The 12,127-nt window shown below is 45.1% G+C and overlaps 2 protein-coding genes across 13 annotated transcripts in view; one reads left to right on the forward strand and one right to left on the reverse strand.

The window, feature by feature from the left end:
• Positions 1-12,127, forward strand: part of CTNNA2 (catenin alpha 2) — a 1,080,823-nt gene that overhangs the window by 719,782 nt on the left and 348,914 nt on the right. The window lies entirely within an intron of this gene.
• Positions 2,686-5,680, reverse strand: LRRTM1 (leucine rich repeat transmembrane neuronal 1). Of its 5 annotated transcripts, none has more exons than XM_077843072.1 (2): positions 5,038-5,680; positions 2,686-4,716 (listed from the first exon to the last, which is right to left on the reverse strand). In XM_077843072.1, exon 2 carries the CDS (start codon positions 4,691-4,693, stop codon positions 3,125-3,127), a length of 1,569 nt encoding a protein of 522 aa, XP_077699198.1. In that variant the 5' UTR covers positions 4,694-4,716; positions 5,038-5,680; the 3' UTR covers positions 2,686-3,124. The 5 variants fall into 5 exon arrangements, with proteins under 5 accessions (XP_077699198.1, XP_077699194.1, XP_077699196.1 ...); XM_077843068.1 differs by having other exon boundaries at positions 5,034-5,680; XM_077843070.1 differs by having other exon boundaries at positions 2,686-4,752; positions 5,034-5,679.

Consider the following 12,127-nt stretch of genomic DNA (forward strand, 5'->3'; position numbering starts at 1 on the left):
AAAATTAGATTCTTTTAAATGCTCAATAGTTTGCTTAGAGTGGTCAGAGTAAGTTTCTTGAAGCTTAAAGATTAATTAATTTGTGAAAGAAAAGATTTCAAGTGTCACGCAACCTCAGTTAAAACTACTGATATCCCTTACTCTTGCCTCTCCCCTCCCCCACTTTCCCCAAAGCAAGAGGTGCATGAACATAAAATGGATGAGCTGCATTCTTGTTTGTGTAGAAAACAGATTTGCTACAAAGACACACAATGCAAAGATGTACAGACATACCAAGTAAGAATACAGTTTTCTATGGCCAACATTTGCTCTCCAATTACCAGATTGCAGATTTCTCTTTACAATGATCTTTCATCAGGTTTACATGGACTTGAGTTCTGCATATGTGATATTTAGTCATGGGAGGGGGGTTGCCAGCAGCATAAAATAAAGCACAATTATTCTTTCTCTTTTTCTCATGATCACATTGAAAAATGTGAAAGAATGGAAGAAAAAAAAAGTCTTTGGTATAAGAGATAAAACTCTACAGTCTCCAGTATCTATATTTCTAGGGGGCAAGGGGGAGCTGTGATTCTGATGTCTGCCAGAAAGGATTTGCTTCTGGAAGCTTTCCCTATAAGCACACCAACACAGTCCTTAATGCACCAAGCCAGAAGTAGCTTTTGGCACTGGATTCCAGTAGCCTTCCTATGAGATTAAATCAATGGAATCCAAGGAACTCTCCTTCAATTGCCACAATTTGGGATTTTTGTTTTTTTCCCAAAAAGGGTATATTGTCTTCTAGAAGAGGTCTCTTTATTGGAGTTTAATTACAGATCGAACACCCCTAAGCGAACCTTTTCCCTACTACCCCTACCTCAAGGGATATGCTATTTAAAACGGCAGCCCCAAATTGTCATGCATAGGCTGAATCCAAAACCTTCTCCTCAAAGTTATCAAATAAAGCACCTTTCTTTTCACCTAAATAGATGATAGGAGCATGGTGTATGTCATAATGTCATTATTTTAATTAGAAACAAAGAAGATGAAATTTTCTGGTCTGAAAGAATGAGCTAGGGTGTGTGTGTGTGTGTGTGTGTGTGTGTGTGTGTGTGTGTTTGTGTGTGTGTGAGAGACAGAGACAGAGACAGAGAGAGAGAGAGAGATGTTAAACTCTACTCCCAAGGTTTAAGACCTTAGAGACATTTGCAGAGTATTTCTCTTGAAAGGGCCCCTTATGTGCAGTATTATTAGGTAAATGGACTTCTCCATAGGTAGTAGAGAAATCTACCACCAATCCTCAGCTTAAGTAAACCTCCTGGTGATGACTTTCTGCATTTCAGACAGCTGATTTTGCCTCTTCAGGTAGGTGGCTAGAGGCATTTGCATTTGGGTGATGGTGGTTGAGTGTGTTTTCCCCTTCCCTCTCCTTACTATTTGGATATCCTTCTTTAAAAAAAAAAAGAAAAAAGAAAAGAAAAGAAGAGAAAAAGAAAAAATGAAAGATGCCAGGCTGTAGGATCTTGCAGAGAGGTGAGCACCTGAGTTTGAAAAAGACTCTGGGCATGGGTATTCGTTCAGTATTCACCATCTGCTCTCCATCTTCATTTATTTCCATCATACATTTGCTTAAAGTGTTAGCAAGTGAAAGACCCCTCCCATCCAACACACAGTCCTCCTCCCTCTTTCCCTTCCCCGCACCCACCAACTGCTACTACTCTTGAATTTAGTTCAGTAAACAACCTAAATCTCAATGATAGACCTGGAAACCTGTGAAGGGTTGGAAGAAGGAATCATTGATCCCAACACAGAAAAAGGTAAAACAACACAGGGAAAGCAGGCCTTACACAAAAGGGCAGTCTGAAAAGAGGCAGCTCTTCTGTTCCAGGCTAACAAATCACTCCCATCTCAGTTAATACTTGAACACAAGATCAAATGGTGATCTTCCCCTATCCCACCCATCACTTCCGTACCAAGTCTGCCCCTAAAGTCTCCTGCTGTGAGTCATCACCCAGTAGGCATTCAACCTAAAGCAGGATTTTTCTCACTGTTCCCCATAGTAACTAGGAGTGTGCTATCACTGCTGAGAGCCTAACCATGCTGCAGTCTTTGCAATGTGCTCCAGAAAGCACAGCTTTCTTCTGCCAACATTTGGAGTCTGCCTTATTCCCCTTCTTTGCCTCAGACAGATCTTGGTGAACAGGAGCTGAGGGTCTCTCACTTGGGAGAGTACGGAAAAGGGCACAAATGCTACCAACTCTGGTGAATCAAAGGCATAAGAGAATTATGAGCCATTGGCATTTGGGAGTGAGATTTTGAATTGATTTGAAAGATGGTTGTATTAAGTACAAAAATGTTTCTTGTTCATAGGACAAATTGTCTGACACTGCCTTTCAAAAGCTATTTGTAATGATCTCTGCCTTAAAGGCTAGGCAGCGATGCTCAGTCCTCAGTCCCCCTTTCACTTGCGTTAAAGTGATTGTACTCCACTCCCCACCGAAAATAATATGAAAGGTCATGCCCCCCCCATCTTTAGTCATGTGGGGGATAAATCAACCTGATGAGCTTTATTTGTCCTTCTCAATATTTCAAATTGAGCCTGACTACTCTGCTCCTGCTCCTGAATTTCTGGATTTTCCCTGGCCGCTGCACCCTCCCTGCCGCTCCCCCCACCCCCACCCCTCAATACACACACACACAGGGAAGGACATTTTAACTGTTGCTTCTCTTTTAACACAGGTAACAATTCATTTAGGTTACACCAGTCTGTAAAAACTGTAAATGCTATTTTATTTTAAACATTTTAGTTTACAAAAAAAAAAAAAAAATCAATGATTGGTACCTTTTTACACTCTCAGATTCCTGAATATGGACAGATCTTCAAAGGAAGGAAGGAGTTCTCATATGAAATTTAAGATAGACTGTCCTGAAGGTTGTGGGGCGGGGTTTTTGTTGTGTTTTATTTCGTTTTTGTTTTTAAGACACAATAAAGCTAAAATGTCAAGTCTCTGGGAGATAACCCCTTACAGTTTCAGTCAAGGAGCATATCAGAGCACAGACAAGGAGACCCCAGCCTGGCGCTGGCCGGCCGCCCCAGCTGCCCAGGCGTATTTGGTAGCGCGCGGGTTGAGAGCCGCTGGGACAATCACACCTCGCATTCCCTGGCGGGCTGCTGGTGGCAGGTACAGGATCCATACTCGTTGATGATCACCAGGGCTCCCTCAATGTGGTTCGGTTTGTAATCTACGTAGTATTCCTGGGCAGACATGGCAGCCATCTGATGCATGGTCTGTTTCTGCTTTTGCTTCCTGCGCTGCGTGACAAAGCACTGTCTGAGCTGCCTGAGGCTGGCTGGGAAGCACTTCCAGGAGACATAGAGCACCAGGACCACGATGAGGAACGAGAAGATGAGGGCCATGGTGCCTGTGACCACCTTGTGGATCTGCACGGCGTTCTCGGCGTGCTCGCCACCGGGGAGGGCAACAGTGGCCGGCTCGTGCGTGCCGTCGAGCTGCCCCTCCCTGCCGTCAGCGAGCGTGGTGGCCAGGCTGGCCGGGAGCCCCAGGTCACTGTGGTTGGTGACTGCTGAGAGCAGGTGGCCGCTGGTGGGCTCGGCCCCATCCTCGCACAGGTGGAAGGCGTAGACGGCGTCTAGGACGTCCTCGCCCTGCGCGTACTCCGGGCTGGCGCACTGCAAGTTGCCGTCGTAGCGCCCCTGGAAGCTGCTGAGCCAGGAGGCCAGGGCGCACACGTTGCGCCCACAGTCCCATAGGTTCCCGGCCAGGGTGATGCTCGTCAGCGACTTCCAGGAGTTGAGGATCCGGGGCTCGATGTAGGTGAGGCGGTTGGAGTCCAGCTGCAGGGACTGCAGGTGCGGCACGGTCTCGAACACATGGGGCTCCATGTACTCGATCTCGTTGCCCGACAGGTCCATTTTCTCCAGGTTCCAAACCCAGTCCAGCGAGCTAACCACGATGGCCACCTTGTTCCTCTTCAGGCAGAGGGAGTGCAGGGAGATGAGGCGCGGGAAGTGGGCGAAGTTCACCTTGACCAAGTCGTTGTGCTCCAGGTGCAGCTCGGTGAGCTTGAACAAGCCGGCGAAAGAGTTGCGCGCCAGACTCTTGAGCTGATTGTATCCGATGTCAAGAAACTTGAGGCTGCGGCAGTCCTGGAAGATGCGCACCGGCACGAACTGGATAGCGTTGGACCGCATGTGCAGCGTGGTGAGCTTCCGCAGCCCGTGGAAGAGGTCGGGCGCCAGCGCCTGCAGCTTGTTGTACGAGAGGTCCACGCTGCGCAGGTTGGGCATGGGGCGGAAGGTGGTGTTGGCCAGTTGGGTGATCTGGTTGGAACTCAGTGTGAGTTCCTTAACTCGGCGCAGTTTCTGAAAGGCGTCCCCCTGCACCGAGCAGATGTGATTGTGATCCAGATAGAGCCACGTGAGCTGCATTAACCCCGTGAACTGGCCGGCGCGCAGCTCCGAGAGGCTGTTGTAGCGCAGGGACAAGCCCAGCAGGCCGGACAGGTTGTGGGGCGCCTCGGTGAGGTTGAGCGCCTCGCAGTACAGCAGCCGCCCCTCGCACCGGCACAGCTGCGGGCACCCGCTGGGGGCGGCGGGCAGCATCTGAAAGCAGGCCCCCAGCAGACACAAGACCACCCCCGAGGGCCTCCTCAGCAGCCAGTATAGACAGAGACCGAGCAGCAGGAAATCCATTAGCGAGAATCTTTCCAGAGAGGCTGGAGAATGTCCATTGGAAGCGCTCGGTCAGAAATCTACATCATATTTTATTCCGAGGGAGGGGAGCGGGGGAGGGGGAAGAAAAGGGCGAAATCAAATAAATATATTGAAATAAAGAAGGACCCCCCCCTTCCCCTCCCCAGAGCCACACGTTCACCTCTAAGCATGCAGAAAGCTGGGCAGCATTAGAAAGTTCACAGCCACGGAAAGATCAAAGAGATGGTGATTTGGTCCATGTTAGATGCTGCAGCAAAGAAAAGGGAGGAGGGAAAAAAAAAAAATCTTCGGGAAAGAATTTAATTAAAAAGTGTCTTACCCACCCTTTTCCAGAGAGTGACAACCTCCATTCAGCTGCTCCCTTTGTGTGCAGGCTAATTATATGCAGGGCGAGAGAAGACCCCTCTGTGTTTCCGAGGCAGCCCCGGTCCGCGGCCGGCGGATCTGGCAGGCGCACAATGTCTCACTTTGCTGCTCGGCTCTGGGCTGCAAGGGCGGCTGGCGAGGCGGGGAGGCGACTTCTAGGACCAGCAAGTTTCCCAACTACGTGCCGGCGCCGGGCTTCGCCTTCCTGCCGCTGTCCTTTCCCTCTGCAGCTCGGACTGTGACGTTGCGGGGGGGGGGGAGAAAAAAAAAACAAAAAAACAAAAAAAACAAAAAAAAAAAACCCTCCAAAGTCGGGGCTCACGACTCCCCTGGATCTGACAGTCTGGTTAATGTCCGTCATTGGAAAGGACCACTGCCCGGCGCCCCCTTTCACTCCGCGGAGACCGCCTGCCATTCGCGCCCGGGGCGGCTGCGGGGAGCGGGCTCGCTCATGCTTTGCGGGCGGCGCGGGGCGCGGGGCGCGGGGCGCGGGGAGCCGGAGCCGGGAGCGGGGAGCGACGCCCGGGCTCCTTCCCTCCGCCAGGCTGTGTGCGGCGCGAGCTTGCACAGGCACCTACTGCTCACTGAGTGTCGTAAGCTGCTCACGATTGTGCGTCTTCCCGGAGCACCTCAGACATGGGCAGATTGAAAAGGGGTGGGCATAAAACCAACATTTTACCGAGCCACTAAAGTAATATATGTTCTTTGATGAAACGGAAAACGCTTTCAGCTTTTTTGCCCATATTTCAAAAAAAAAAAAAAAAAAAAAAAAGGAGGGCGGGGGTGGGGGGAGAGGGGATGGAGATGTAGGCTAGCATCATCAACGACAAGATATTTCCAAGCAGGAAACTGAAAGATTCTGTTCTCTTCCCCCTCCCCCCCCCCTTTTTCCTTTTGGGGACGTTCCCCCTCCCCCTCTAAAGCTGTCTACGTGTAAGAGACACGTAGGAATCTGTAGAGAAATCAACATTTGGTCCTTTGCTTTAGAAAAGCAACTTGAGAGAAGATAGAGTAAAGCAATGATTGTGGGGGCTTGCCGAAGGTTTTTTTTTTTTTTTCCCCCTTTCCTCACAGGCACTGGAGTCCTGCAGTCAGCCAGCACTTTTTAGTGGTAGATGGGGAGATGGTTTCTCAACCCAGTGGGTTGGGAAAGCGATCCCGATTTGGTGGCATGAGACCCAGTGTGGCAGAAACGTATGCCCGTGTGCAGGGAGTCTTGCCTGAGATCCTGCGGGGACTTGACCATTCCCACTAGATGTCTTTAAGGGTCCCAGGTGGATTAAAGATAAGATTCTGCTGTATGACACCCAGGAGGGGCTGACCCCAGCATACTGCACATGGTGATTACAGCACCCTGCAGTACGCTCAGGAGAATATGCAAGAGAATAAGCAGAGAAGGGGTAGTTTAAACCGTAATGAAGCCTACCCCCCTTCATACACCTAACCCTAATTAAACTTTGAGACTGTTACTAAATTATGTCTTCTAAGTATGAAGAGAAGTCTCTGCCTGATTATTTCCATTCACAATCATCTATAGATGGGGTTCTGATAATGAGCGCTCTCTCTCTCTCTCTCTCTCTCTCTCTCTCTCGTTCCACCCAACCAGCTTGGAGAGGGTCTGTATGGCTATTGGAACCTGTTGGTCATTTGTTTAAAAAAAAGAAAGAAAGAAAGAAAGAAAGAAAGAAAGAAAGAAAGAAAGAAAGAAAGAAAGAAGGAAGGAAGGAAGGAAGGAAGGAAGGAAGGAAGGAAGGAAAGAAAGAAAGAAAGAAAGAAAGAAAGAAAGAAAGAAAGAAAAGAAAAGAAAAGAAAAGAAAGAAAGAAAAAAGAAAAAAAAGGTCCTCAGAGATGGCAGAAGGAAATCCTTCTGGAAGTGAGTGTGGGCAAGCCTTGCTTCTTGACAGAGATGCCCAAGGAGGTGATAGGAGGAATCAGATGTGAATCTCTAGCTCCTCTCTTTTAATTCTCAACATTTCTGTCTCTCAGAATTGAAAGTAAGTGGGTGTTATCTACAGTGGTTCTCGCTTTGATAAGAATGCGGTAGATTACCAAAGCTCTCAAGCTGGATTGACTTTGGACAAGTAACTGGGTTGGTCCTTAGCATCCAAGCTGAAGGCATGAGCCAGTGGAATCCAAGTCACCAAACACTGGTGGCACTTCTCAGGAAAAGTCATATGAACAGGAGCATGTATCATTACATTTTATATTCATCCAAGCTCTCCTCTGGTTATTTATCTCCGAGATGTATTATTTAATTGGAAGGAAAACAAATCTGAGATGTTCTAGACAGCACATGTCATATTAGGGGCTAGAAGAGACATTAGACAATCAAGCCCCTTAATTTTGCATATGATGAAACTGAGGCACAGAGACATCAGGCCTTTACCCAGGGTCTCACAGCTCATTACCCACAGTTGTTTTGTTGTTGTTGTTGTTGTTGTTGTTTTGTTTTCTGTCCCACACCAAAGCAGTGTTCTTCCCTTGCCATTCTGGATGGTTGCCTCTTTCTCACTCTAGACTCCTACCTGACTCTGGACTGGGCACCTGCAGTTTTCATCCTGGCACCTGCAAGGTGCTGCAGAACACTTTAACAGACAAACAATTTCACCATCAAGTGTTTTCACCTCTTGCCAACACAATTATTCCTGACAGCAGGCTGGCTGATTGAGCCATAAACTCTAAAGGGTGGTGGGGGAGGCGGGGGCAGGCAGGAGTAAACATTGGCCAACCATTCAGCAAGCACTGTGAGTATAAGCCACCCAATCCCCATGGCTGCTAGGAAGAAAATCCTCCTAATGCAGGCGGCTTGGCAAAGTGGTGATGAAGCCTGCCAAATGGGCAAGAAGAGGTCCCACTTTGGATGTCACTTGATTTGTAGAGCTGGTACAGAGAGGCAGAAAAGAGTTGAGTGTTGGCAAGGAGGAAAGAGAATAAAATTAAATTCACTGCATTTATATGTGAGTTTTCTTCTAAGTATGCTACTCAAAATGTAGAAGATGTGTCTAGGTTGTAATTAAGATATATATATATATATATATATATATATATTGCTTTTCACATTATTATCCTGCAAATCATTTCATCTGGATGGTATCTTTAAACCTTTCCCACCTCTAATGTGGCAAGTTTGCATCTTTTCTACGCTTTTAAACCCCTTGGCAGAACTGTATACATTAACAGATTGAAATGAGCTTTATTGAAATTTAGCTATTCTAAGTCATCTAAGTTGCAGAATCCCAATTTATTATGTATTTAAAGCATACCAGCACTGATTAAATCAATGCAAATTAGGTTAAATAAGAACAACATGAATCAAGTGTTTCAGCAAAGTTGAGTTGAGAAACGACAACTTTTGAGTCACCACAGCAAGTTGAGATAGGCTGTTTTTCACGAGTTTTAATTTCATGCTTCTCAGGGTCCAACATACTAAAAAGTAGAAATGAAAAGAACTCACATAAAGTTTTCTCTCTTTTCTCATGTTTGATCTTTTATATCCCTTTACCTGTCTTGTGAGAGCATCTGATTCAGGTTGCAATATGGCTATTGTGTATACTTGGTCAGTCTCTCCTTCTGGGCTAATCCCAGATTTCTCTTGGTGTCCTCTTCAGTGTTAGATGCTGATGAGAGATACTTTATATGCTCTGAAAATACCCTCAACATTTTCCATGTTTGTATGGGGAATGAGCTTATGCCTGTCTTGCTGAACCACTGCAATACAGTAGTCAGGGATCAGGAAATCCACCCCAAACCATCACACCAACACGTGATTGGGAACTGAAGTTAAGAAAGGATAAGAATCTTGAAAATGTGGATTCAGAAAATGGAAGGAAACTTTGGGGCGCAATCTGATTGCAAAACAGAAGCTGGAATTAAGAAGAAGTAGAAGAGCAAACTAGAGACCACTGGAGAGGCCAGAGTATAGCTTGGAGGAGGAAGAGGTGATTAATTTCTCCTCTTCTAAACCTTACAAGTTAACCTTTGCATAACAAACACTCCTGCATTTTCTTGGTACTTCATGCTGTGATGGGGAGGGGGAGAGTGGGAGGGTAGTCACATACAGTTTTGAAGGGATAGGTCTTTCCCATCTTATCTCAACTGAAGTTCACCTCCAATTGTTTCACGTAGTCAAAATAGTTTGTGAACCAAGAAGTGCAAGTGAAGAACATCCGAGATGAGCTTGCGTTCTGGGGATTGGCTTTCCATTAGTAGTCTTTGGTGGTATTCAAGGAAAGAGAAATTTCAGTGGTGATTTTAATGTTCTGTCATGGGCTGCACCAGCTTGGACCTTGATCTTTATGCTGTTGTCTTTAATTTTCAGTAGCAGTGAACCATGGCTTTCTTTAAAAGGAAACATTTAGATGAAGGGGAGAAGGGTGGGAGTCACAATTTCAGAAGGGGAGAATTAACTGTTGTTTCTGTGGGTATACAGTGTACAGCTGGCACTTTCCAGAATGCCTCTGAAGATGCATGTGGGGCCAAAGATGAGGGCCCTGAGGCTTCTCTCAGGAGTTCTACTTAGGAAAAACAAATTAAGGAGGGAGATAATTTTTTTCTTATCAAATTTTGTCTTCCTCTTAAAACTAGGTGATAGTACAGATAGCATTGAGGAGGTACCTATCATGTTCAGTGCATGATGTGAGTATGGGATAAACCCAAGAAATGCAGTGACTCAGTGCTTTCCTCCAGGAACTTTTTTTTTTTCCTTTCAATTATAGATTTTTTTTTTTTTTATTTTGCCCAATATAGCTAAAATATTACCATTTCAGCAGCCCGGGTGGCTCAGCGGTTTAGCATCGCCTTCAGCCCAGGGCGTGATCCTGGAGACCCAGGATCAAGTCCCACGTCGGGCTCCCTGCATGGAGCCTGCTTGTGTCTCCATGCCTGTGTCTCTGCCTCTCTCTTTGTGTGTCTCTCATGAATGAATAAATTTTAAAAAATCTTAAAAAAAAATTACCATTTCAAAATGTAACCAATTAAAAATAATAATGAGGTATTTAATGTTTTTTGAAATCTGGTGTGGATTATTTTAAGTTATCTGACTTTGGGCCAGCCATATTTTAAGTACTCACAACCACATGTGGCTGGTGGCTCCCAATTGAGTCTGCACTTTCTCCAGGAACTTTAGGTAGGAAGGAGAAGCAGATGCTGAGGGACTTTGCCAGTAATATCTGTATATTGCACCATGCTTTAGAGTAAATGTCTCTAGAACATACAAATGAGAAGAACTGAGGAATCAAATGAGACCATGCTTAAAGACTTCACTGATGGAAGTAAAGCTTATGAAGGACTTTCTGGACTTAAGATATAGGTGCACTGACAGGAGGGATTGGGCATCATAAAGGCAAAAGTGCAAGTATGGGAACTCGAATGCTTCAATCTTATGGAGTGGCTCAATTTCTTGGTAGAGGGGCAGAGAGGGTGTGTGGTGGGGAAGAAGGCAAACAAAAACAAGTGGAACCTCTGTGTTGGGAAGAGGAAGGAAGCTGGTAAATGACTTCCAATGCCATACTGAAAATTTGAAGTTTGCTATATTCTTTTAGTCTCCAAGATCCAACACCTTAGAGTAATCTTTGACTTTTGTAATAAATACCTGTCTTAGTTCAAGAGGCCTGTTCTGTTATGTAGAGTCCTTTGCACGTTCCCTCTTCACTGCCAGATGCTCTGATCATGTCCTATTATACCTAACTGCTATATCCTCTCTCAATCTCTGCCTAACTTCATTCTAGCCATCCTTCAAGGTTGACATGACATTTCTTCTATGAGTTCTTAACAGATTCCCATGTGAAGTGATCTTTAATTCTTCTGAACTCCATTAGCAGCTTGTCTTTACCAGTCCTATGCTGGGTCCTGTTCCCTCTATAGGAATGTGGCAGTAATTTCTTTTTTTTTTTTTTTAATTTTTTTTTTTTTTTTATTTATGATAGTCACAGAGAGAGAGAGAGAGAGGCAGAGACACAGGCAGAGGGAGAAGCAGGCTCCATGCACCGGGAGCCTGATGTGGGATTCGATCCCGGGTCTCCAGGATCGCGCCCTGGGCCAAAGGCAGGCGCCAAACCGCTGCGCCACCCAGGGATCCCAGTAATTTCTAACTATAGCATTTTAGAACCAAATGGGACATTAAAGATCTTGAAGACCATACTGAAAAAAAAAAAAAAAAAAAAGATTTTGCTTGGAGTCCCTGCTTTGCCACTTTCTACCCGTTTGATCCTATACACATCACTCCATTATCAGTGAAATAGGATAAAAGATGACTATTTCAAAGAAGTCTTGGGAAAATTTGGTGAAATCATGTATATTAGTGTCTTGCAGCTCAAAAGTGAAAGCCTGGGACTCACAACCTTGGAGCATGTTAGATGGATAGAATCAGGTGTCTCCCTAGGCCCACTGAATCACATCTGTGTTTTACCATTAGCTATAGGTTAAAATTAAATTTTGAGAAACAGTCTGTTGAAGCACTCACAAATTCTAGCCTGAAAAAGGAACCTAGGGATCACCAATTCTCTAGTTTTATAACTGCAGAATTAAAGGGTCAGCAATGCTAATTGATTGCCTATGACTGTTGGGACAATTTGGACAAAAATCCCTTTTTCAATCTTGTTCTCTTTCCTATTAAATTTCAAATACATAGAATGTGAAGTCTGTGTCTATTATACCTAGCACTCAGTAGGTTCTTAAGAAGGTTTGGTGTTATCATTGGTACAGTGAGAAGTATTGAACACTTCTATGCGCTAGCTTTAGGCATCTTGCAGCCTACTCAACTCCTTAGTTTTCCTTTTATTGCCAATCTGCATGTATTTCTCATGGACATTTTAGTTTTACCTTTTTATTATAGAAAAATGAAAATCGAAAAAAATTCACAAGGAAAACTAAAAATTGAAATGAAGATTGTCACCTAAATTTCAATACTCAGAAATAAACTATTAAGTTTTGGATATGTAATCTTTTAGAATTTGCCTATTTCATACATATTTCCCAATCATCTGGTAACATTACACATATTCCTTTGTAACCGCTTTTTCCTTGTGATATTTTTCCACATCAAGAATG

Source organism: Canis aureus, chromosome 12 (assembly GCF_053574225.1).
Source record: "Canis aureus isolate CA01 chromosome 12, VMU_Caureus_v.1.0, whole genome shotgun sequence".
NCBI lineage: Eukaryota > Metazoa > Chordata > Mammalia > Carnivora > Canidae > Canis > Canis aureus.

Excerpts from the sequence above, each read along its gene's own strand:
- LRRTM1 (XM_077843068.1), bottom strand. The coding sequence starts at position 5,064 with ATGGAGGTTGTCACTCTCTGGAAAAGGGTGG. Across the intron at positions 4,717-5,033 it reads CACTCTCTGGAAAAGGGTGG|CCTCTCTGGAAAGATTCTCG; the intron begins GTAAGACACTTT and ends GACATTCTCCAG.